Below are 27276 nucleotides of genomic sequence, written 5' to 3' on the forward strand. Positions count from 1 at the left end.
ATTTCTGACCATTTTAAAAATATCAAAATGCCGAACAGTACTGCTGCCCCTTTTTGACCTGAGTGGGCAGTCAAAGTTCAATACCCTGGGAATATTCCAGTTAGGAGCAAAAATTGATAATGTAGTTGGGTATTTTTTTATTCAGTCTTGTTTATGTACAAGGAATGTACAAAGACCTGTTTTTCTGAAGGCTGAAGGAATGAAAACCAGGGGATAGCTGCTTTGCTTACAGCCATAGCTTCTTTCAACTCGCACCCCTGACCCCGAATCTTCCTTTAGGCTTCTCCCACGGTTACACTGTGCTTACAGGCAGTTGCTTGGCTTTTTTGCTGCCTCTGAGATCTGGTTTACACCTAAAAATTAGCTATATTGTCCAGGCTGTGAAAAATGTCACACCCAGGGCGACATACTTAGGCGTAGACACAACTAGGTTGAGAGGAGAATTCTTCCATCTACCTAGCTACTGCCTCTCAAGGGAGTGGATTTACTGCATTGACAGAAAAAACCCACCATCGCTGTATAAGTGTCTACACTACTGTAGCACCTGTAGTGTAGACATACTCTGAGTCTCTGTTTCTTGTCTGCTTCTCTCTGCCCGCGGGTAGATTTTTTTTTCCAACCTACAGACACCCACCCACGTGGTCAGAACAATACCCAGTGGAACCCTTTGTACACATGGTGCTAGTTTCTGGGTAGAGTCCATTATGCCTTGTTTTAGGTGTGGCTCCTTAACCATCCCTTAAAGCAGTTTTATATGATGTGCACCCTTCGCAGAGAGCAAATGCTAATAACCTATATGATTTCCAATGGACATGTTAACACCTCTAAGGGTACCGGGCAAGTAGGCCAGAAATCATCTCAACAAACAACAAATTTCAGCAACTACAATTAAAACTGCAGAATATTTGCTCAGTTTAATAGGATATCTGTTTCCTGAGTTTTCTCCAATTAAAGTAAAAAGAAAAGGAGTACTTGTGGCACCTTAGAGACTAACAAATTTATTAGAGCATAAGCTTTCGTGAGCTACAGCTCACTTCATCGGATGCATTTGGTGGAAAAAACAGAGGGGAGATTTATATACACACATAGAGAACATGAAACAATGGGTTTATCATACACACTGTAAGGAGAGTGATCTCTTAAGATAAGCCATCACCAGCAGCGGGGGGAGGGAGGGAGGAGGAAAACCTTTCATGGTGACAAGCAAGGTAGGCTAATTCCAGCAGTTAACAAGAATATCTGAGGAACAGTGGGGGGTGGGGTGGGGGGGAGAAATAACAAGGGGAAATAGTTTTACTTTGTGTAATGACTCATCCATTCCCAGTCTCTATTCAAGCCTAAGTTAATTGTATCCAGTTTGCAAATTAATTCCAATTCAGCAGTCTCTCGTTGGAGTCTGTTTTTGAAGCTTTTTTGTTGAAGGATAGCCACTCTTAGGTCTGTAATCGAGTGACCAGAGAGATTGAAGTGTTCTCCAACTGGTTTTTGAATGTTATAATTCTTCACGTCTGATTTGTGTCCATTTATTCTTTTACGTAGAGACTGTCCAGTTTGGCCAATGTACATGGCAGAGGGGCATTGCTGGCACATGATGGCATATATCACATTGGTAGATGCGCAGGTGAACGAGCCTCTGAAAGTGTGGCTGATGTGATTAGGCCCTATGATGATATCCCCTGAATAGATATGTGGACAGAGTTGGCAACGGGCTTTGTTGCAAGGATAGATTCCTGGGTTAGTGGTTCTGTTGTGTAGTGTACTCCTTTTCTTTTTGCGAATACAGACTAACACGGCTGCTACTCTGAGTCCAATTAAAGTAGTTGTTTTGATTGTCCACATCCCATGTAAGCAGTTACTGGAGAAGGTTTCAGACCTGCAAAAATTCCAGAAAAGTACCACAGTTATGTTGCTTCCATTCAACTTGAATGAATGAGTCAGAGCAAATTCATGGTGCCCTCATTCTTTGATATTGCTGCCATATTTACAAAATTTCCAGTTCTCTTATTACTACTATAATATCACATAGCCCAGAGACATCAGTTCTGTGAGGAGCCCCTCAGTCTGGAGTCTGGGCTCCTGCTTCTACTTGCCACATTGTTGTGGGTAACTAGGCTCCATAGATATTCATAGAATATCAGGGTTGGAAGGGACCTCAGGAGGTCATCTAGTCCAACCCCCTGCTCAAAGCAGGACCAATCCCCAATTTTTGCCCTGGATCCCTAAATGGCACCCTCAAGGATTGAACTCACAACCCTGTGTTTAGCAGACCAATGCTAAAGCCACTGAGCTATCCCTCCCCCCAACATGATTGCTAGGCTTTTGATGCCTAGCATAACCTCTCCCTCAAGCAACCATTGTTCAGCTCTAGTCTTCTGCTATGTCAAAGTGAGACAGAAACTCATGCTGAAAACTTTGTAGTGGTTCTGGTGGCAGGAGACAACAGGTACGCATGCTGCTGCAATAATTGAAGCAGGCGTGGCCCCTTCTGTGGCAAGACTATTTGGCCTTCCTTGCCTTATTGGGCTTTCACCCTTTCTTGAGAGGAAGGGGAGACCCCACAAGATGCTGAGACGGGGCAGCATTGCTGTCTTATGTGGGATGCAATAAAGAGGAAATAAAAGGAGTGGTAGTGCATGAATGAAAGTGACATTTCTCCCCATTTTCTTTTTGTTTCAGTGATATTGCAGGAATGCTGCTGAAATCTACGGGAAAATTTCTAGACTCTGGTCTGCAAGACAGTTGTGATGAATTTTGGGCCAGTGCTGATGACAGTACTGCATCAGATGAAATCAGGTATTCCAGTCTTCAATATCTGGTCTCTCTTACTCTGATGCTCCTTTAGTCCTGTCATTGACAAGCTGCAGTGTTGAAACTTTTTGAAGCACATGAAAACAAACTGCCCAAACCATCTCAGGCATTTTCCGTCTGTAGTTAGTAATTCATCTTTGTTTTGTGTATGTGAAAGCTAATAACCTTGGTTATAGCTAAGGGCATGAGAAACATTTTATATAATGTTCTCTGTGTTATTTTTATATTCCTGTGACATATGTGTCTGAGCGATGAAAGTTCATTTCAGTTTGCTGCTTGTGCACATTTATCTTGTATTTTTTCAGGCTGTTCATACTATTGTGTATTTAAAATATAGTAAAGTCATTCTAATCAACATTACAGGAGGTCTGTTATAGAGACCAGTCGGGCACTGAAAGAGCTCTTTCATGAAGCTAGAGAGAGGGCCTCCAAAGCTCTTGGCTTTGCTAAGATGCTGAGGAAGGTAAAGTAACAGTGGTGTTTGATCTAACTTACTAATGTTCATTTTTATTTCTCTGCCTAAAAAACTTCAATTCAGTAAAGAGTTTCTTTTTATAACTGTCATTAGGACCTTGAAATAGCAGCAGAATTCACATTGTCGGCCCCTGTGCAAGAGTTCCTGAATGTCTTGAAAACAAAACAGTATGTGAAGGTAAAATCCATTTAGAGACATCACACTTATATGGTTAATGCTAAACAAGGTATCCAAAACAAAGCTGTACGTGACTTAAGTGCATCTATTTCTTGCTGAATTTGTAGTATCAACTTCTTAGAATTGAGCTGTGGCAATCAAGTTAATTTCTTCTATTTTGAAAGTGCAGTTTTTCTAAAACCACCAGCATTTGTTAGCTGCAACAACTTTCAAATAATCTACAAGATTGGGACAAATCTCCAGTCTGTATTCCTGGTATATCTTGTACTTGTAGGAAGAATCCTACAGTGGCAAGTGTGCTAGCCTAGGTCTTGGGAGACCTAGGTTCACTTGGCTGCTCTGACATAGATTTCCTGTGTTACACTGGGCGAATCACTTAGTCTCTCTGTGTTTCAGTTCCCCATCTGTAAAATGTGATTAATAGCACTTCCCTACCTCACAAAATAGCACTTCTCTACCTCACCTATTTGCGAGGATAAATACGCTAAAGATTGTGAGGTACTCTGATACTCTGATACTATGCTCATAGTTTTCTACTGTGTCCTTTTGTCTTTGCTGTGCAAAACGTTTAATATAAAATTTCTTCCTTGACAATAGTCTGTTATCCTATGTGTGAGCATAAGTGTAGTTAGTGTTAATCAGAGTTGTACATACATTTTAAGGGGAGAATAAAATCGTTAGTTTGAAATGGTTATTTATTGCATCTATTCTGGAATGAGATCTTTTAACATTCTTTTTTTCCTAAATGAATTTTGGGATTTATCATCTTGGCCTTCTAAAAATGCATTTGACTTTTAATGTTGGCAGCCTAGTCAGATCAGATGCAAATTAGTTTCACAAAATGTTTTTTTTTATTTCTAAAGTATCAATAACAACCTTGTAGTTTTAAGTTCTTTTCCAGCCTCTAATCAAACTGGTTTAAATTGTAAAATTAAGAAATGTAATTTTAAAAATGTTGAGTACAGTATTTGAATTTAGGCTTCTTGCAGAAGTCATATTTAGCCTAAAGAGTTGGGTTTAGGGGATTAAAAATTTCCTAATGACATTTGCAGTGTCCCCTCCTCCCGACAGAGAGGCATTGACATATTGAGGATACCTACTGCACTGTTGTTCTCTGTGCCAGGAAATTGGTGTAAACATAGTTGTTTAAAATGATTTGTGTGATTGCAGATGTGGTGGAGAGTGTGGGCTTAGCTTTGAAAACTGAAAAACTAGTAAAGTTAACTAACCTTAGTAATCTTGAATTTTTTTAATGTTTTGCCACATTCCAACCAATGCAGCTGTGTTTGTAAAAGCTGTTTATAGAAACTGCTTTCTTGCACAGGGAAACTAGTGTAGATGCGTCCTGACAGACTCTGAATAGAGTTTTGTCTTTTCTGCAGCTAGAAAAATGCTGACTGACATGTTAGGCCTAGGGGCAGGAGAAGGCATAAACAGGCAAAAGTAAATGAAGGATTTTGAGACCTCATTTATGAGGTCCCAAAACCACTGAAGGGATCATGATAAAGAGGGGAAAAAAATGGACAAATTCTGGTGTTGTGAAAAAAAAAATATGTAAATGGCTTAGTGATGTAACTTTAAAAATGGGTTATACATGATAGCTAATTTTCGTTGCTTTCTGCCACTAAGCAGTTATTAAGATGTGGCCAGGAAGGGAGGCAGCGGTCTTATTTTTTTGAATAGTGTAGTCAGAAATGTAGTTATCTGTGAAGATCCATTTTACAGTGAACAAGAGAAGAGAGTTCCGTTTCATTGGGCACTTGAATAGCATCATCCTTAGAGATTTTGCTCTTTTCTCTCTACAAATTGCCTTAATGTGTGAGATCCATTATGTGTAACTTCTGACAAGACGAATTCCTAACTTCGTAAAAAGAGTTGTGGCACCATTTTTTTTAATAAGAAATTTATTTACCAAATGTAATATTCCTTAAATAATACTTTACTTAAAATGGAAATCTGTCTTTGGACTCTATCACAATAATACAAAACAAATTAACCTCTGTAAATTTGAGTGTCGGCAATAACTAAAGAGACAAGCCATTGTTTTGATCGGTCCTTTTATGCCAAGACAGTACGTGTTTCTGTCATGGGCTGTCAAGGAAAGTATATGAATAGAATTAGAGTGAACTTTTTCCCCCAATTTTTTTTTTAATGTTCCATTGTTTAAGCAGAAGGGAACTAATATTTACTGTCATGGCATCTTTGACTTGTTTCTTTGTTCCTTATAATGATTTTAACATTGGGAAGGGACATCTTTTTAAATGATACATATAAAATAATTATTTGAAGATGTGTGCGGGAGCAACTTTGTATTGTAAGTTGCTGTGGCATCACCGTACTTACAGTGTGATACTTTGATTTTTAGCATATAAGTCATCAGCACAGGTGGTGTGATGTGATTAAAAGTGAGTATATTGCTAGAGTGGCTGCACTTCTAGAGATATCAGTTTTTAGTGATATTTTCTATGCTTAAAATGGGGAATATGTCTAGAGCTGAAATGACCATTTTAAGCGGACTCTGCTGTGTGTGCAACATTCTGAAAAGCTGAGTAGTGGTGTGCAGTTTTGCTCACTGAATGTCGTTTTATTCTTTCTGCAGGTGCAAATCCCTGGACTTGAAAACTTGCACGTATTTGTCCCAGATAATCTTGCAGAGGAGAAATCTGTAATTTTACAGCTACTAAACGCAGCTGCAGGAAAGGACTGTTCTAAAGATTCAGAGGAGGTTGCATATGAGGCCTACTTACTGATGACCAAGTACAGTGGTAAAGACCATGAATTAGATGACAGCTGGAGCACATGGGAAGGACAGCCAGTCAAAATAGTGCCTCAGGTGGAAACTGTTGATACCTTAAGTAGTATGCAGGTACGTGTTTTCCATTTTATGTAGTCTACTTTTTCCTTGGAGGTGAAGTGCTTCCAGAATAACGACCACAGACGTTAAATGAGACATTCTGCCTTCTGTGGCTAAGGTGTATTGGAAGTATAATAGTTATCCAGGACAATAACTTAAAATGTTCTTGCTTTGATATTTTATCTCTAAATATGTTACTTTAGGAATTGAACGAGACTATTTTTGAAAGCAACATTCTTATTTACAAAAACAATTCGTTCCCCATTAAATCAAAACATGAAAGGGAAGGGAGTCCAGGAGAGCTGGCTGTATTTCAAGGAATCCCTGTTGAGGTTACAGGGACAAACCATCCCGATGAGTCGAAAGAATAGTAAATATGGCAGGCGACCAGCTTGGCTTAATGGTGAAATCCTAGCGGATCTTAAACATAAAAAAGAAGCTTACAAGAAGTGGAAGGTTGGACATATGACCAGGGAAGAGTATAAAAATATTGCTCGGGCATGTAGGAAAGATATCAGGAGGGCCAAATCGCACCTGGAGCTGCAGCTAGCAAGAGATGTCAAGAGTAACAAGAAGGTTTTCTTCAGGTATGTTGGCAACAAGAAGAAAGCCAAGGAAAGTGTGGGCCCCTTACTGAATGAGGGAGGCAAGCTAGTGACAGAGGATGTGGAAAAAGCTAATGTACTCAATGCTTTTTTTGCCTCTGTTTTCACTAACAAGGTCAGCTCCCAGACTGCTGTGCTGGGCAACACAAAATGGGGAAGAGATGGCCAGCTCTCTGTAGAGATAGAGGTGGTTAGGGACTATTTAGAAAAGCTGGACGTGCACAAGTCCATGGGGCCGGACGAATTGCATCCGAGAGTGCTGAAGGAATTGGCGGCTGTGATTGCAGAGCCCTTGGCCATTATCTTTGAAAACTCGTGGCGAACGGGGGAAGTCCCGGATGACTGGAAAAAGGCTAATGTAGTGCCCATCTTTAAAAAAGGGAAGAAGGAGGATCCTGGGAACTACAGGCCGGTCAGCCTCACCTCAGTCCCTGGAAAAATCATGGAGCAGGTCCTCAAAGAATCAATCCTGAAGCACTTAGAGGAGAGGAAAGTGATCAGGAACAGTCAGCATGGATTCACCAAGGGAAGGTCATGCCTGACTAATCTAATCGCCTTTTATGATGAGATTACTGGTTCTGTGGATGAAGGGAAAGCAGTGGATGTATTGTTTCTTGACTTTAGCAAAGCTTTTGACACGGTCTCCCACAGCATTCTTGTCAGCAAGTTAAGGAAGTATGGGCTGGATGAATGCACTATAAGGTGGGTAGAAAGCTGGCTAGATTGTCGGGCTCAACGGGTAGTGATCAATGGCTCCATGTCTAGTTGGCAGCCGGTGTCAAGTGGAGTGCCCCAGGGGTCGGTCCTGGGGCCCGTTTTGTTCAATATCTTCATAAATGATCTGGAGGATGGTGTGGATTGCACTCTTAGCAAATTTGCGGATGATACTAAACTGGGAGGAGTGGTAGATACGCTGGAGGGGAGGGATAGGATACAGAAGGACCTAGACAAATTGGAGGATTGGGCCAAAAGAAATCTAATGAGGTTCAATAAGGATAAGTGCAGGGTCCTGCACTTAGGATGGAAGAATCCAATGCACCGCTACAGACTAGGGACCGAATGGCTCGGCAGCAGTTCTGCGGAAAAGGACCTAGGGGTGACAGTGGACGAGAAGCTGGATATGAGTCAGCAGTGTGCCCTTGTTGCCAAGAAGGCCAATGGCATTTTGGGATGTATAAGTAGGGGCATAGCGAGCAGATCGAGGGACGTGATCGTTCCCCTCTATTCGACACTGGTGAGGCCTCATCTGGAGTACTGTGTCCAGTTTTGGGCCCCACACTACAGGAAGGATGTGGATAAATTGGAAAGAGTACAACGAAGGGCAACGAAAATGATTAGGGGTCTAGAGCACATGACTTATGAGGAGAGGCTGAGGGAGCTGGGATTGTTTAGTCTGCAGAAGAGAAGAATGAGGGGGGATTTGATAGCTGCTTTCAACTACCTGAAAGGGGGTTTCAAAGAGGATGGCTCTAGACTGTTCTCAATGGTAGCAGATGACAGAACGAGGAGTAATGGTCTCAAGTTGCAATGGGGGAGGTTTAGATTGGATATTAGGAAAAACTTTTTCACTAAGAGGGTGGTGAAACACTGGAATGCGTTACCTAGGGAGGTGGTAGAATCTCCTTCCTTAGAGGTTTTTAAGGTCAGGCTTGACAAAGCCCTGGCTGGGATGATTTAACTGGGACTTGGTCCTGCTTTGAGCAGGGGGTTGGACTAGATGACCTTCTGGGGTCCCTTCCAACCCTGATATTCTATGATTCTATGAAAAAAATAAATTATCCACAATAGAGCTGCTCAGTATCAGATGTATGGTTAGACTGATAGCGTTTTTTGTTTTAGCCAAAAAGCCATCATATCTTGTGAACTGATAGGCCATTGGTGTTTCTTTTGGGTGCATTATGACATGAAACAAATTGCTTCTGATGCTGGGCAAATCACTTTTTCCAAAATATTAATTAAAAAAATGGGTGCCTCAAATTAGACATGAGTTGGTGCTACTGGATGCTCAGCATTTTTGAAATTCAGGCCCTTATTTAGGTTGTAACTTTAGGCACCTGTTTTTGAAAATCTTGGCTTTAATCTCTGTGTCTCAGTTCCCCATGTGTAGAAACTGAACTAATAGTTCACTATCTCACTGGGTTGATGTGCAATGAAATTCATTCATGTTTGTGAGGTGCACTAAAGTGATAGGAAACTTGTGAGTACCTAAATATAGGAATTCCTAAGCTCTGCAGGAAAAAATCTTCCCATTCATACTCTGAGCCAGCCGGGGGTTCCTTCCACCATTCCCTCTGCTCCACTATATGCAACCAGGACTCCCCTTCCCTTCTGCCCACAACCCCTACCACCAGAGCCAAATAAGATTTTTCCTTCCGGTGTTCTCTTTGCTTCCTCACATCTCTACCCTGATTCAGCTCCCTTATGCCCTGGCTCTTTTACCTCCTAAACCAGCTTTGGCTTGCCTTCAGACTTCCTGGGCTGACCCACTAGTTAAATGTTAGAATACCTCTTCCATGTATACGGTTGTTTGTAATGTACAGACATTGCTTCTTGTTTGTTAATAGTACAGACTGCTCAGTGATAAGTATACGCTAATGATAGCTAATCTAGTCTCCGATGACATCCTTGTTAATATTTTTTGTTTTACAGATATTGTAAAACATCAGGCTTTTTTAAAGTTAGAATTTATTTCTTCTAGAAAATCACAAGACAAAGAATTTGGTTTGGAAATTATATCCACCATCTTTTTTATATATATATATATAATATATGTAATGTGTGTGTGTGTGTGTGTGTGTGTGTGTATATATATATATATATATATATATATATATATATATATATATATATATATATATATATATAAAAAGCATTATTGATTTTTTTTTGAAAGGCTATGTTTAAAAAGTAAGGAAGAAAAAATTAAAGTAATATATGAAGACCTAGTAAATCTTCCACACTTTCTATATTTTAAACTGCAGGGAAATGTTTAAAAATTATATATTTTCATTGAAAATTAAAAGCAATATTTCTGAAAACATGTCTTTAAATCTTAAGCTTTGTAAAATTCTTTTTAATATAAAAAGTTTAATCCTAACAATAATTGACAGTGTCCCTTCAATTAGAATCTAACATTCAGTTTTTGTTCTGTATTGAAGTACATTATGAATGACAGTCATGACTCTGGAATACTAACCATGTAGCTGAATTTGGACTTGATCTGCTGTAATTAATACATTATTACAACTGGGTTCTTGCAGTTTGTCATTAACAGCTCAGAGAGTGAATCATGACCTTGGCTTTGCTCTGGGACCATCTGTTATGTTGTTTATCTTTATAGGTTTTGCTGAAACACTGAATGTTGGTTCCTAAAGGATATATGCATATTTTAGGAATTCATAAGTATAACATAGTTCTTTGAGTGCTTGCTCATGTCCATTCCATTGTAGGTGTGTGTGCTCACCACATGTGCCGGTGCTGGAAGTTTTTCCCTCAGTGGTATACATAGGGGACTGGCTCTGGAGCCCTCTGGAGTGGCATGCGTATGCACCAGTATAAGGAGAGCTGCTGGCTCCCCCCACCCTCAGTTCCTTCTTGCTGCCAGTGACGGTGCTGGAATGTCTTCTTGCCTTGGCAAGCTTACTACTCTCAACTGTGCCTAGTTGTGAACTTTCTGTATATAGTTGTTAGAAATTCGTTAGTTTTATAGTTCCCTTAGTGTAGACTTAGGCCTTGTCTATACTACAAAATTAGGTCGAATTTATAGAAGTCAGTTTTGTAGAAAGTGTTTTTATACAGTCGATTCTGTGTGTCCCCACACAAATGCTCTAAGTGCATGTAGTCGGCGGAGTGTGTCCACAGTACTGAGGCAACCGTCGACTTCCGGAGCATTGCACTGTGGGTAGCTATCCCACAGTTCCTGCAGTCTCCGCTGCCCATTTGAATTCTGGATAGAAATCCCAGTGCCTGTTGGGGCTAAAACATTGTCGCGGGTGGTTCTGGGTACATATCGTCAGGCCCGCCTTCCCTCCGTGAAAGCAGGGGCAGACAATGGTTTTGCACCTTTTTTCTTCAGTTAACTGTGCAGACACCATACCACGGCAAGCATGGAGCCCACTCAGCTCACCATCACCATATGTCTCCTTGGTGCTGGCAGATGTGGTACTGCATTGCTACACAGCAACAGTTTATTGCTTTTTGGCAGCAGACAGTGCAGTATGACTGGTAGCCGTCATCAGTGTAGTCCAGGGTGCTCTTTTAACCAACCTCGATGAGGTCAGGGACGCCTGGGCAAACATGGGAGTGACTCAGCCAGGTCATTTCCCTTTTAAGTTTTGTCTCATGGTGATTGAGTCCTACCGGCAGTGCACTGTCTTTTAATCTGCAGTCAGCAGAAGACGATAGTCAGCGGTCGTACTGCACAGTCTGCTGCCAGCAAGATGTATAAAGACAGATGAAGTGGATCAAAACAAGAAATGGATCAGATTTGTTTTGTATTCATTTTCTCCTCCCTCCCTCCGTGAAATCAACGGCCTGCTAAACCCAGTTTTGAGTCCTATCCTCAAGGTTTTGAGTTCTATTCGTGAGGGGGCCATTTTGTTTCTCGCAAAGCCATCCCCTTTGTTGATTTTAGTTCAACCCTGTAAGCCAACCCTGTAAGCCATTTTGTCAGTCGCCCCTCCCTCCACCAGAGCAACGGCAAACAATAGTTTCGCGCCCTTTTCCCTGGATTGCCTGAGCAGACGCCATAGCGCAGCAAGCATGGAGCCCGTTCAGCTCACCCCAGCAGTTATGTCCATTGTAAACACCTCGTGCATTATTGTGCAATGTATGCGGAAACAGCACCTGAAAAACCAGGCGAGGAGGTGACGGCAGCATGGAGATGAGGCCCTGAACACACTTTTCTCTAAAACCGCGTTCCCCGCAATTTGGAGATCATGGTGTTAATGGGGCAGTCTCATGCAGTGGAACGCCGATTCTGGGCCCGGGAAACAAGCACAGAGTGGTGGGACCGCATAGTGTTGCAGGTTTGGGATGATTCCCAGTGGCTCCGAAACTTTCGCATGGATAGGGGCACTTTCATGGAACTTTGTAACTTGCTTTCCCCTGCCCTGAAGCGCAAGAATACCAAGATGAGAGCAGCCCTCACAGTTCACAAGCAAGTGGCAATAGCCCTGTGGAAACTTGCAACGCCAGACAGGTATCGGTCAGTCAGGAATCAATTTGGAGTGGGCAAATCTACTGTGGGGGTTGCTGTGATGCAAGTAGCCAACACAGTCACTGAGCTGCTGCTGTCAAAGATAGTGACTCTGGGAAATGTGCAGGTCATACTAGATGGCTTTGTTGCAATGGGATTCCCTAACTGTGGTGGGGCTATAGACGGAACGCATATCCCTATCTTGGGACCGGACCACCATGGCAGCCAGTACATAAACCACAAGGGGTACTTTTCAATGGTGCTGCAAGCATTGGTGGATCACAAGGGATGTTTCACCAACATCAACGTGGGATGGCCGGGAAAGGTTCATGACGCTCGCGTCTTCAGGAATTCTGGTTTGTTTAAATGGCTGCAGGAAGGGATTTACTTCCCAGACCAGAAAATAACTGTTGGGGATGTTGAAATGCCAATAGTTATCGTTGGGGACGCAGCCAACCCCTTAATGCCCGGCTCATGAAGCCGTACACAGGCACTCTGGACAGTAGTCAGGAGCTGTTCAACTACAGGCTGAGCAAGTGCCGAATGGTGGTAGAGTGTGCATTTGGACGTTTAAAGGGTTGCTGGCGCAGTTTACTGACTCACTCAGACCTCAGCGATACCAATATTCCCATTGTTATTGCTGCTTGTTCTGTGCTCCACAATCTCTGTGAGAGTAAAGGGGAGATGTTTATTGCGGGGTGGGAGGTTAATGCAAATTGCCTGGCCGCTGAATACGCACAGCCAGACACCAGGGTTGTTAGAAGAGCACAGCAGGAAGCAGTGCGCATCAGAGAAGCTTTGAAAACCAGTTTCATGACTGGCCAGGGTACTGTGTGACACTTCTGTTTTGTTTCTCCTTGATGAAAACCTGCCCCCGTGGTTGACTCTAATTCCCTGTAAGCCACCCGCCCTCCCACCTTCAATCACAGCTTGCTTGCAAAGAAGTAAAGTCACTATCGTTTAAAAAACATGTATTCTTTATTAATTGATTATAAAAATAGGGAGATAACTCACAAGGTAGCCCAGGTGGGGTGTAGGAGGAGGGTAGGAGGGAAGGAAAAGGCACTTTAAAACTTGTTGAATGCCAGTCTTCTATTGCTTGGGCTGTCCACTGGAGTGGAGTGGTTAGGTGCCCAGAGCCTCCCACCCCGTGTTCTTGGGCGTCTGGGTGGGGAGGCTATGGAGCTTGGGGAGGAGGGATGGTGGTTAAGCAGGGGCTGCAGCGGCAGTCTGTGATCCTGCTGCCGTTCATGAACCTCCACCAGACGCCGGAGCATGTCCGTTTGATCCCGTGGTATCCACAGCGTTTCCTCATGCCGCCTCTGATCTTCCTGCTGCCACCTCTCCTCATGTTCATCGGCCACCGTTCTGTACTCTGCTATTGTGCCTCTCCACACAGCTCTGTCAGTGCCGGACAACTGCATGAGCTCAGAGAATGTGTCATCGCGCGTGTGTTTTTTTTGCCGCCTTATCTGAGATAGCCTCTGGCATGGAGGAGGGAGGCTTGAAACATTTGCAGCTGCTGGAAGAAAAAAAGGGAGTGAAGTATTTAAAAGATACATTTTACAGAACAATGGCTATACTCTTTCACGGTGAACAACACTATTCACATTACATAGCACATGAGATTTTGGTACAAGGTCACATTTTGCATCTTGCCTGCGTGAGTGCCTGCGGCTTTGGTGTTAGAGATCACACAAGCATGGCCGGGCAACAGAATTCGGCTTGCAGATGGCCATGGTAAGCCATAGTCTTTCGGCTTCTGCAACCTTCATAGCAGCACCCCCTTCTTTCCCATACCAAGCAAAGCCCATTGAGTTGGCCATTTGCTGCAGCAGTTAACATGCAGCAGCAGAAACTAAACTAATCCTCTCCCTCCATCCAATTCTCTGGGATGTTCACTTTTCCCCTCCTCACACCGTGTGGCTGGTATCAGGGAAGATGCCTGCTAGCCAAACGCGAATAGCTCAGTGCCAATGACCCCTCCCCTCCCACCGCGTGACTAACTGCTGGGAGGATTTCTTTTCAGCCACAGGCAAACAGCCCAGTAGGAACGGGCACCTCTGAATGTCCCCTTAATCAAATTCCCCTATTTCAACCAGGTTACCATGAATGATATCACTCTCCTGAGGATAACACAGAGAGATAAAGAACGGATGTTGTTTGAATGCCAGCAAACACCGGGACCATACGCTGCCAGGCTTCATCATGCAATGATACCAGATTACTTGCTACTAGCATGGCATGATAAAGTGTCCTACCATGGAGGATGGAATAAGGCTGCTCTTCCCAGAAACCTTCTGCAAAGACTTTGAGTACCTCCAGGAGAGCTTCATGGAGATGTCCCTGGAAGATTTCCGCTCCATCCCCAGACACGTTAACAGACTCTTCCAGTAGCAGTACTGGTCACGAATGCATCCCAAGTCCTCAGGGCTACTTAATCATTAAAAAACGCTTCTATAACATGTATTATATTTTAAAAGGTACACTCACCAGAGGTCCCTTCTCTGGCTTCATTGGGTTGGAAGGGTATTTCAGTCAGAGTGATAAAAAGATCCTGGCTGTCGGGGGAAAATGGTGTGCTGTGTGCTCCCCCCAAGCTCGTGCTCCTCCTCATCTTCCCCATCTGCAAAATTCTCAGCCATGGCGGAGAGTATCCCATCCTTGGAGTCCATGGACGGGGTGGGGTAGTGGTGGCGCCCCTCCCCCCCAGAATTGCATGCAGCTCAGCGTAGAAGCGGCATGTCTAGGGCTCTGTCCTGGAGCGTCGTTTGATTCTTTCGTTTTCTGGTACGTTTGTCTGAGCTCCTTATGTTTCACGCGGCACTGTGTTGCATCCCTGATGTAGCCTCTGTACCTCATGGCCTCTGAGATTTTTTGAAATGTTTTGGCATTTTGTCTTTTGAAACGTAGTTCTGATAGCACGGATTCCTCTCCCCATATAGCGATCAGATCCAGTATCTCCCGTTGGGTCCATGCTGGAGCTCTTTTTCGATTCTGGGACTGCATGGTCACCTGTGCTGATGAGCTTGCCTGGCCACACAGGAAATGAGATTCAAAAGTCCACGGGCTTTTCCTGTACACCTGGTCAGTGCATCCGAGTTCAGAGTGCTGTCCAGAATCGTCACAATGTTGCACTGTGGGATAGCTCCCGGAGGCCAATACTTTCGAATTGCATTCACACTAACCCTAATTCGAAACGGCAATGTCGATTTCAGCGCTAATCCCCTCATTGGGGAGGAGTACAGAAATCGGTTTTAAGAGCCCTTTATGTGAAAAAAATGGCTTCGTTGTGTGGACGGATGCAGGGTTAATTCGGATTTAATGCTGCTAAATCCAACATAAACTCATAGTGTAGACCAGGCCTTAATATTGGTTTGTTAGTCCTGAATAGTACTTAGCCTAAGCCCTGGTCTACACTAGGCATTGAGGTCGAATTTAGCAGTGTTAAATCGATGTAACCCTGCACCCGTTCACATGACGAACCCTTTTTTTCGACTTAAAGGGCTCTTAAAATCGATTTCCTTACTCCACCCCCGAGAAGGGGATTAGTGCTGAAATCGGTTTTGCTGGGTCAAATTTGGGGTACTGTGGATGCAATTAGATGGTATTGGCCTCCAGGAGCTATCCCAGAGTGCTCCATTGTGACCGCTCTGGCAGCACTCTCAACTCAGATGCACTGACCAGGTAGACAGGAAAAGGCCCGCGAACTTTGGAATTTCAATTTCCTGTTTGGCTAGTGTGGCAAGCTGCAGGTGACCATGCAGAGCTTATCAGCAGAGGTGACCATGATGGAGTCCCAGAATCGCAAAAGAGCTCCAGCATGGACTGAACAGGAGGTACGGGATCTGATCGCTGTATGGGGAGAGGAATCCGTACTATCAGAACTACATTCCAGTTTTCGAAATGCCAAAAACATTTGGGAAAATCTCCCAGGGCATGAAGGACAGAGGCCATAACAGGGACCCGAAGCAGTGCCGCGTGAAACTTAAGGAGCTGAGGCAAGCCTACCAGAAAACCAAAGAGGCAAACGGCCACTCCAGGTCAGAGCTCCAAACATGCTGTTTCTATGGTGAGCTGCATGCCATTTCAGGGGGTTCAGCCACCACTATCCCAGCCGTGTTGTTTGACTCCTTCAATGGAGATGGAGGCAACACGGAAACTGGTTTTGGGGACGAGGAAGACGATGATGAGGAGGTTGTAGATAGCTCACAGCAAACAAGCGGAGAAACCGGTTTTCCCGACAGCCAGGAACTGTTTCTCACCCTGGACCTGGAGCCAGTACCCCCTCGAACCCACCCAAGGCTGCCTCCCGGACCCACCAGGCGGAGAAGGGACCTCTGGTGAGTGTACCTTTTAAAATACTATACAAGGTTTAAAAGCCATCACGTTTAATGATTAATTTGCCCTGGCATTCATGGCTCTCCTGGATATACTCCCAAAGCCTTTGCAAAAGGTTTCTGGGGCGGGCAGCCTTATTCCATCCACCATGGTAGGACACTTTACCACTCCAGGCCAGTAGCACGTACTTGGGAATCATTGCAGAACAAAGCATCGCAATGTATGTTTGCTGGCGTTCAAACAACATCTGTTCTTTATCTCTCTGTATTATCCTCAGGAGAGTGATATCATTCATGGTCACCTGGTTGAAATAGGGTGCTTTTCTTAAGGGGACATTCAGAAGTGCCCATTCCTGCTGGGCTGTTTGCCTGTGGCTGAACAGAAATGTTCCCCGCTGTTAGCCACGTCCCTTGAAATCCACTAGTGCTTGCAGCACTATTGAAAAGTACCCCTTGCGGTTTATGTACCCGCTGGCTTGGTGCTCCAGTGCCAAGATAGGGATATGGGTTCCGTCTATGGCCCCACCACAGTTAGGGAATCCCATTGCACAAAGCCATCCACTATGACCTGCATGTTTCCCAGGGTCACTACCCTTGATACCAGCAGATCTTTGATTGCATTGGCTACTTGCATCACAGCAGCCTCCACAGTAGATTTGCCCACTCCAAATTGATTCCTGACTGACCGGTAGCTGTCTGGAGTTGCAAGCTTCCACAGGGCTATTGCCCCTTGCTTGTGAACTGTGAGGGCTGCTCTCATCTTGGTATTCTTGTGCCTCAAGGCAGGGGAAAGCAAGTCACAAAGTTCCATGAAAATGCTGTTACGCATGTGAAAGTTTCGCAGCCACTGGGTATCATCCCAGACCTGCCACACTGTGCAGTCCCACCAGTCTGTGCTTGTTTCCCAAGCCCAGAATCAGCGTTCCACCGCATGAACCTGCCCCATTAGCACCATGATGCCCACATTGGCAGGGCCCGTGCTTTGAGAGAAGTCTGTGTCCATGTCCTCATCACTCTAGTCATCACACTAATGTCGCCTACTCGCCCAGTTTCGCTTTGCCAGGTTCTGGTGCTGCATATACTGCGGGATAATGCGTGTGGTGTTTAATGTGCTCCGAATTGCCAAAGTGATCTGAGCGGGCTCCATGCTTGCCATGGTATGGCATCTGCACAGAAAAAAGGCGCAGAAGATTGTCTGCTGTTGCCCTGATGGAGGGAGGGGCGACTGATGACATGGCTTACAGGGTTGGCTTACAGGGAATTAAAATCAACAAAGGGGGTGGCTTTGCGAGAAACTGAATGGCCGCCTCAAGGATAGAACTTAAAACCTCAAGGATAGAACTGAAAACTGGGTTTAGCAGGCCGTTGATTTCACAGAGGGAAGGAGGGAGGGAGGAGAAAATAAATACAAAACAAATCTGGTCTATTTCTTGTTTTGAGCCACTTCATCTATCTTTATACATCATGCTGGCAGCAGACTGTGCAGTACGACCGCTAGCCATCGTCACCTCCTGGGTGCTCGGCAGAAGACGGTGCAGTATGACTACTGGCCATCGTCTTCTGCTAGCTGCAGATTAAAAGACAGTGCGCTGCCGGTAGGACTCAGTCGCCATGAGACGAAACAAGGGAAATGACCTGGCTGAGTCACTCCCATGTTTGCCCAGGCGCCCGCTTAAAAGAGCACCCAGGACTACGTCGACGACGGCTACCAGTCATACTGCACTGTCTGCTGCCAGCAGCAATAAACTGCTGCTGTGTAGCAATGCAGTACCACGTCCGCCAGCACCCAGGAGACGTATGCTGACGGTTAGCTGAGTAGGCTCCATGCTTGCCGTGATATGGCGTCTACACAGGTAACTCACGAAAAAAGGCGCAAAACGATTGTCTGCCCTTGCTTTTACAGAGGGAGGGAGGGAATGGGAGCATGACGATATGTACCCAGAACACCTGTGACAATGTTTTAGCCCCATCAGGCACTGGGATTTCTACCCGGAATTCAAATGGGAGGTGGAGACTGCGGGAACTGTGGGATAGCTACCCACAGTGCAAAGCTCCGGAAGTCGACGGTTGCCTTGGTACTGTGGACACACTCCACCGACTACATGCCCTTAAAGCATTTGTGTGGGGGGACACACACTCGACTGTATAAAAATGCTTTCTACAAAACCGACTTCTATAAATTCGACCTAATTTCGTAGTGTAGACATACCCTAAGGATGGGGCATGCCCTGGTTCCCGGGCTTTGAACCTTGTGGCTGTTGCAAGAAACCCATTCCAGTCAGTGATCCCCATAGAAGAAGTTTGAAGTGCTTAGGGAAACCCATGTTAGTGACAAGAGCTTCAGACTGTGGACCAGAAACCAGTGGGACATTAGTCTCTACGTGATCGTTGTGGAGTCAGCCCTTACGCCAGCCTCAGAGCCGACCAAATTGGATTCTGCTCCTAGCACTGCGGCCTCAGTGTGGAGTGCACCGCTGGTATCGGCCTCAGACCGGCACTGATTCCCATCCTGGTACCGGCTAAAAAGCAAAGAAAGGTTGGGAGGGGACATTCTTCTATGTCCCGTAAAGAGAAGGAAAGGGCCGGAGGAGAGCAAAGACCTGTGAGGGGCTGTTCTCCTCCTCCAGACAGAGGTCGGGCTCTGACTCACGCTGAGCAGTTGAGCCCAATCCAAGACCCGCCTGCAACCCCCGGGAGCAGCAGAGGCACTCAGTACCTGGCAGTGCATTCCACACTGGAGACCTTTCAGGCCATGAAGGACATTTTGTCCCTGCCAGTGCAGCCCATGCCACTCACGGAGATGCCCCGCTCTAGGGATAAACCTGCCTTGAGACCCTTCCAACGGTCCCTATCAGTGCAGCACCGATCCTTGCCGCTGGGGGTGCCCCGCCAGCGCTCGCCTGAGCAGAGCCATCTGGATGCAGGTCGGTTTGCCAGCCAGAGTTCCTGGAGTCAGTCCCCAGACTCCGGGCAGTATTCCTTGGGCTCGAGGCAGCGGTCACCAGTGGGCTGGCACAGAGGTGCAGCACCAATTTCCAGTGCCAGAAGTAACCAAGCCACTCTCCCAGCTCACTGTACTGCTCTGGAGGGTCAAGACTCTGGAGCCCGATTGCTGTACCGCTGATACGGTTCACCGCGAGCATGTTGACAGTCTCCAACACATCAGCTTACTCACATTCCTGCTCTGTGGAGCAGCACCACTCACTAAGTGTAAAGCGTCAATAACCGTGGTACTGTCACCGATCCGCCAAATGCCGTTGCTGCACCGAGAGCCATCACCCTCCTACAGAACCTCAGCGGAGGTCTGGGGCCAGAGCTGACAGGATCGGAGTAGACAGGTGGCCTTGGCACCTTCCTGGTCCCTCAGGCATGTATCCTCCTCCTTGGGCTCTGACAACGAGGAGGAAAACTTGCCTGTGGACCAGGGAACCCATCAAGGTGCTGGCATTCCCTGCTGGGTCACCAATGGCAACATGGCCCCAGGCCCAGTGGCCTGCCCCCTGGCAATTTTGGAACCCTTGGGAATTTCCCCAACCATTGCAGGGGCATCTGACAAATGGTCAGCGACAATCACCCGCCTGCCCCCTGATTTGGATGCAGAGTCAGAGCAGGCTCCCCAGCTTCAGTCAGCTTCTCCTGAGGCTCCCATGGCAGAAACGACGCAATTGGGAGACCTACCTGTACCTGCCTCCTCGTCTTCTTTGCCTGATGAGGGATAGCAGGACCCTCTCACCCGGTTCCCCAGGACGATGCCTAGGAGCTCCTGAAGAGGGTCCCCTCAAACCTGGAGCTGGAAGCTGAGGAGCTGGCAGACCCCTCAGACTCCCTGTTTGATGTACTGAGAGTGGCAGCCACCGCCAGGGTGGCATTGCCAGTGCATGAGGGAGTGGTGAAAATCACTAAGGCCCTGTGGCAGACATCTTCCTCACTGCCTCCCATCTGCAAGCGGGCAGAGCAAAAATACTACATCCCCGCTAAGGGGTATGAGTATCTTTATACCCACCCTGCTCCAAGCTTACTGGTTGTGTCAGTGCCCAATGAGCACAACAAACAGGGCCATCCAGGATCGACGCCTAAGAACAAGGAGGCAAAGAGACTCCATCTCTTTGGTAGAAAAATTTATTCTACATCCAGCCTCCAGCGGAGAGTGGCTAACCATAATGCCTTGCTTGGCCACTATGATTTTAACATCTGGCGTCAATGGCCAAATTCTCAGACTCGCTGCCAGAGGAACTAGGAAGGAATTCCAGGCTATCCTCAATAAGGGCAGGGCGGTGGCCAGGGCAGCACTCCAAGCGGCCTCAGATGCGGCAGACTCTGTGGCCTCGGTCATTTTGATGAGGCAGGCGTCCTGGTAGCAGTCGTTGGGCCTTTTGATGGAGGTTCAATAGTCCATCCAGGACCTCCCATTTGATGACCTGGCACTGATTTCTGAGCAAAGAGACAAAAATTGCATGGCCTATAAATTCACGGGCTATCTTGTGCACCCTGAACCTGTACACGATGGGGCTGTCAAGGAAGTTGAAGCTGCAACAGACTCATAGGTTTGGGAGCCCTTCTGTAAGAAGGGCAAGGGCTATAAGCACCAGCAAGGCCACCAGCCAGCATCCTCTGCTCACTTGAGCTCCACCCATAACCAACTGGGTGGTAAGCAGGCATTTTGAGGGTGCATTCGAGCGTGACCTTCCAGCCTGTGTCCTGGATTCTGCTCCCTTGTTGTTTTCCAACCACCTGTCTCCCTTCCTCCCTGCCTGTGCTTCTATAACATCAGACCAGTGGGTCCTCAGCACAGTAGCCGGGGGATATACTCTCCAGTTTATTTCTATCCCCTGCTCTAGCCCCCCCTCTTTCCGTCCCTCTTCAGGGACTCTTTTCAGAGGCATCTGCTCGCTCAGGAGGTGCAAGGCCTTCTGCAGGTGGGAGCCGTGGAAGAAGTCCTATTGCATTTAAGGGGCAAAGGGTTTAACTTTAGCTATTTTTTAAGGCCAAAGGGGGTCTACAACCCATCCTCGACCTGCGGAATTTCAATAAGTACCTCAAGAAGTTGAAGTTTCGCATGGTCTCCCTGGCCTCCATCATTCCTTCCCTGGATCTGGGAGACTGGTACTCTGCTCTCGATTTGAAAGCCGCTTACTTTTACATATCGATATTCCATAGTCACATATGGTTCCTACGGTTCATAGTTGGGACCGCCCGCTACCAATATGCAGTGCTCCCTCTTGGCCTAACAACTACACCAAGAGTGTTTACAAAATGCATGTTGCTGGTTACGGCCTACCTCAGGCATTGGGATATCCAGGTTTACCCATGCCTGGACGACTGGCTCATCAAGGGCTGCTCCAGGGTCCAGGTCCAGAGCAGCGTCAATATGCTGCAAGTCACTTGTCAAACTCTGGGCCTGCTGATAAATGAACAAAAATCAATGTTAATCCCAGTCCAACAAAGAGTTTATCGGGGCGGTACTTGATTCTACCTGAGCCAGAGCATTTCTACCAGAGGCCAAGTTCAGGGCAATCTCGCATCTAATTGCCAGTGTCCGCGCACATCTGCTCATCACAGCCTGAGTCTTTCTCAGACTGTTGAGTCATGTGGCAGCATTGCACATATGTTGTCCGCCATTTGAGACTCAGGCTGCACCCCCTTCAAATGTGACTAGTGGTAGTCTACTCCCCATCCAGGCATCACCTGGACGAGGGTAATTAACTCTGCAGTGGTGGACCACCTTGAAGTTGGTGTTGGAAGGAGTGCTGTTCAAGAGTCCATGACCCACGGTCTCCCTGATATTGGATGTGTCCAACCTCGATTGGGGAGCGCATCTTGGTATGCTGTGGACTCAAGGGACAAGGTCTTGAGAGAAGCTCATGTTACATATAAACGTCAAGGAGCTTATGGCCATCCGACTAGCCTGTGGTATCTTCCTTCCACAGCTGTCCGGAGTTGACCTATTTGCCACCAGACAGAACAGAAAGTGTCATCGGTTCTGCTCTCTCCAAGGCCTCGGCAGAGGCTTTCCCTTTCCAATGCTTTTCTTTCTCCTGTCATGGTTGAGAGACCTGATATGTGTTCCTTCCAATTCCGCTTTTCAGCAAAGTCGTCTCAAAAATCAAGAGCGACAAGGTGCGAGTCATTATGGTTGCCCCAGCGTGGCCTTGCCAGCATTTGTTCTGATCAATGGAAGTGGCTGGGGCAGCTCTGTGGCTACTGCCTAGCCACCCAGACCTACTCTTGCAGGATCATGATCAGCTCCTGCACCCGAATCTTACCTCTCTCCACCTCACGGCTTGGATGCTGAGTCTGGAGGACCAGGCCTGCTCTAGTCAGGTACAGCAGGTTCTCTTGGAAAGCAGAAAGCCCTCCATCAGAGTAACTTACCTGGCAAAGTGGAAGCGTTTCTCCTGCTGAGCGTCGGAGCACATCATCTGCCTAACCCAGTGGTTTTTGCAATCCATCCTAAATTACCTGCTTCAATTAAAGCACCAAGGCCTTGCCTTCTCTTTGATCAAAGTGCACCTGGCAGCCATGTCGGCCTTGCATCCAGGGTAAATCAGTATTCTCGCATGAGATGTCGATCAGTTTCCTGAAGGGCCTTGAATGGCTCTTTCCGCCAATCCAGGACCCAGTCCTTGAATGGGACCTCAACCTCGTCCTCTCCAGCTCAGGGTTTCCCCCTTCGAGCCCATGGCGTCTTGTTCCCTTTCCCATCTGTCGTGGAAGGTTGCATTCCATGTAGCAATTAGCTCAGCGAGGCATGTATCTGAGATCAAAGCCCTTACTTCGGAGCCACTGTACGTGGTATTCTACAAAGACAGGGTCCAGCTGAGGCCCCATCCGGCTTTCCTGCCAAAGGTGGTGTCTCATTTCCATGTTGACCAAAATATCTTTCTCCCCGTGTTCTATCCAAAACCTCACTCGATGAATGAGGAGAGGTGGCTACGCACTCTGGATGTCCGGAGTGCCCTGGCGTTCTAACTGGAATGCACCAATCCCTTCTGCATATTGGCCTAGCTCTTTATTGCGGCAGCTGACAGGATGAAGGGCCTTCCGATGTCCTCTCTGATGATTTCGAGGATCACCACCTACATCTGTATTTATTGCAACTTGGCACAAGCTGTGCCTCCATCGATAGTGAAGGCTCTCTCCACTGGGGCTCAGGTGTCTTCATCTGCCTTCCTGGCATGTGACCCTATCCAGGACATCTGCAGGGTCGCGACGTGGTCTTCAGTACACATGTTCACAATGCATTATGCCATCACTCAGCAGGCCAGAGATGATGGTTTCGGCAGAGCTGTGTTGCAATTGACATGTCCATAAACTCCTACCCACCTCTGGTGGCACTGCTTGGGAATCACCTATATGGAATGGACATGAGCAAGCAGTTGAAAAAGAAAAGACCTTTTCGTAACTGGTGTTCTTCAAGTTGTATTGCTCATGTCCATTCCATGATCCACCTTCCTTCCACACTTTTGGAGTTTCTGGCAGGAAGGAACTGAGGGTAGGGGGAGCCGGCGGCGCCCCTTGTACTGGTGCATACACGCACCACTGCCAGGGCCAGTCCCCTACCAATACCACTGAGGGAAAAACCTCTGCCACTGGTGCATGGGGCGAGCACACACGCCTACAACGGAATGGATGTAAGCAACATATCTTGAAGAACAGCAGTTACGAAAAGGTAACTGTCTTTTTTCCTGCTTAGGAAATGTTTGTTCATGTTGCTAAAGTCTCTTCTGAAATCTGCTTATTCCCAGCATTTGTCACCTATTTTGGGTGACAGTGTAGTTATTTTGCTAACAGGCTAACTTTTCCAAGTGTAACTAGTTGGTTCATTGGCACAGTTTTTCCCAAACTTCTGAAGTCTGAGCTTCCTTTCAGGAAATGAAACCTTTTATGTCTCCCTTGCAACCCAGTCATGTGGTGTTAAAGCCCTACCCATCTTAATTTTTGTATCTTGTGCTTATAAAAATGATTCAGGAAACATACTACTAGTCAAAGCACAATTGCCAAAGAACTCCTCTTTGTATAAGTGGGTTTTAGCCCATGAAAGCTTATGCCCAAATACATTTGTTAGTCTCTAAGGTGCCACAAGTACTCCTCGTTCTTTTTGTATAAATGAAGTATCCTTATAGTATCAAAGAATAAGATTTATAATATTTTGGGGTTTTCCCAGAAAACATTTGGGAACAGTAAAATTGCCATTATGAAACAGCTTTTTCATACAATTGGCTCTGGTAGCCATTTTTATCTGTAAGAACTTGACAGTATCATCTTTAGCAGTATGTTTAATCTTGTATTCCTAGGTTGACAACCTCCTCTTTGTAGTCATGCAATCTGCCCATCTTGTGAGTCAGAGAAAAGCTTTCCAACAGTCTATTGAAGGGCTCGTATCTTTGCATCATGAACAGACATCCAGCCAGCCAGTCATTGCCAAAGCATTGCAGCAGCTAAAGGTAAGCAGCCTTCTAATTTATTTCCATGAGGATTGTTTATTGTTTTATCATTTGAATTTCATTCACTGGTATAAATTAAAACACAAATGGCTCAAAAGCTGTTGACGTGATTTAATTCCAGTGATGATGATAATCCAATACTCTGCATTTGTACTTTGTACAAGTTGTTGTAGGCCATGTTTTCTGTTCAGTATCCATTGCGCTCACATAAATCACTTGTGAATGCAACTTTTGAGCAATATCATGTGCATGTACAAGTCAGAGAATCTACACACAAAAAATAGGAAGCCAGTCTGTAGTACAGTAGACATATGAACCATGGCAAAACAAAAAGTTTCATAGAAAGGGGTCACAGAGTTGAAATGAAGTACATTTGCTAGTTCTTGAAAACTTCGTGTTCAAAAAGTCAGAAAAACCAAACTTCATTTATTATATATAATATATTATATATATAACTTTTTATAGATGATGGAAAAATGAGAATTTTCAAAACTGTGGACAGCAAACATTAAAATGCTTTTATGTGACATGAAAGTGGGTAGGCCTACGAAACCACAGGACCCAAGGAAACAAGGATTTACCAACTGAAGGAGTCATGGCTGTCCCCAGATGTCCCACTGAAGTCAGTGGCATCCGTACCCCCACACCCACGGATAGAATTTGACTCTGGGTTATGTTCTATATAGATAGTAACGATAGTACTCTTTTTCTAACTCAGCTAGCTGTTACTGTGAAATGTAGTGTCTGAGAATGTGGGCATTGATTAACTAGCAATGTATTTATTTATTTCCCACAAAACTATAGATTTTGGTCAGAATTTGGTAAAATAGTACTGTAGCCAACAAACAGTATTTTAAGCAGCTGTTTGGTTTGTATAGATCTGCATGAGTTAAGAATTGTTGATTTATATGAATAAAGCGCATCACCTGCTAAGTCAAGTAATTGTAATTCTTGATTGTCTTAAAAGATCTACGGGTGTACTCTCTTGTACAATCATCCTCTTATTCCTGTGACTTCATCTTCACTCAGGCATTTGTTTTATCCACTCTTTGACTGTGTGTCCTTACAGCACTTAACATAGCGGTACCCCAACTACTTTGGGACTTTGGTATTGCTGTTCTATAAATAATAATGATTCAGTGTGTCTCTTCAACTGAAGCTGACTTCTTTTTGTTCTTCAGAGTGATGCATTACAACTATGCAATAAGATAAGCTGCGCCATTGATAGAGTTGATCGCATGTTCACTTCTGAATTTGATGCTGAGGTTGATGAGTCTGAATCTGTCACTTTGCAGCAATACTACCGAGAAGCCATGATTCAGAGTTACAATTTTGGGTTTGAGGTAAGTGAGCAAAAGGGAATGCATTTTTTGTGGTAAAAGAATGTTTTTAACGTATTTTTGGGGGATAAACTGATAAAATTCCACTCTTTCACTTCCAAAAATTAGTGAATTATGCTTTTGTGTGAATTCTGTTAATTCTTATAAGAGTATTGTGTGGTGCTGTGCAAATCTTTTCATGATGTGAAAATTAAAACTTTAGACTACATAAGAGAGAGAGCAGATCTGTTGAATCTGCCAAACTCTCAAACTCCTTGAAACTCTTACTTTGGCAAGGCATTCCTAGTTGGCAGTCTGAATTTTAAGTTTAGTCTTTTCAGACTTTGCACGTTGACAAATTTTTACAGGAGATCAGAAATATTCTGATGTGAGCTGTGTCACTTGATCTTTCTCTGCCTCATTTTTTTCTTCCTAAGCCCATACAAGCTACTATGTAAATGCAAAATATTTTAATTTTTTAATGTTGAGCCCTTATTCTAAGGTTCTCTTTAAACCCTTCATGTCAGTGGATGCAGCTCATCAATGCCTGCCTTAGTGTGCCAACCAGGAAATGTCAGCTTCAGGCCACTTCTGATACATCTTCACTTGTATGATTCCTTCAAACCCTTTTTAAATACATCTTTGAGACAGTACACACTTCACTATGTACAGAATCCTTGTAAGAACGATCTTCTAAAACAGCCCATGTTCCTGTTTGCCTCTAAGGTATGAATATTACTCAATGCTAGTTTGAGACTTGCTCTATATGATAGCAGAGCTGCGTATTGTTCCTGTCAAGACAGTATAATTCTTTCTTGGTATGCACATTGTTTAAAAGTAGTGCATGCTCACACCTAGTATGCTATATGGCTGAAACGCTACCTTTTTGTCTTGGTTCTTTTGCTCTAAATGTCTTGTATTTGGGGATTTCCCTTGAAGATACTGTTAAATAAATAATCATGCAAATTATATGGATAGAATTAATTATATGAGAGTGAGATGTAATCGTGCTTCCTTGTAATGTTGTATTAGCTAGCAAATATTTCAGTAGATATTA

General features: G+C 45.1%; 1 protein-coding gene across 11 annotated transcripts in view; it reads left to right on the forward strand.

Annotated features, from left to right (window-relative positions):
- MAP3K4 (mitogen-activated protein kinase kinase kinase 4) overlaps positions 1–27276 on the forward strand; it is a 150463-nt gene that overhangs the window by 72333 nt on the left and 50854 nt on the right. For all 11 annotated transcript variants that reach the window (XM_038395736.2, XM_038395734.2, XM_038395738.2 and 8 more), the window contains 6 exons: positions 2677–2793; positions 3172–3271; positions 3377–3460; positions 6060–6326; positions 24751–24900; positions 26082–26243. In XM_038395736.2, coding sequence (XP_038251664.2) covers positions 2677–2793; positions 3172–3271; positions 3377–3460; positions 6060–6326; positions 24751–24900; positions 26082–26243 — 880 coding nt within the window. The remainder of the gene's footprint in view (positions 1–2676; positions 2794–3171; positions 3272–3376; positions 3461–6059; positions 6327–24750; positions 24901–26081; positions 26244–27276) is intronic.

The sequence above is a fragment of the Dermochelys coriacea genome, chromosome 3 (assembly GCF_009764565.3).
Source record: "Dermochelys coriacea isolate rDerCor1 chromosome 3, rDerCor1.pri.v4, whole genome shotgun sequence".
In the NCBI taxonomy this organism is placed as follows: Eukaryota; Metazoa; Chordata; order Testudines; family Dermochelyidae; genus Dermochelys; species Dermochelys coriacea.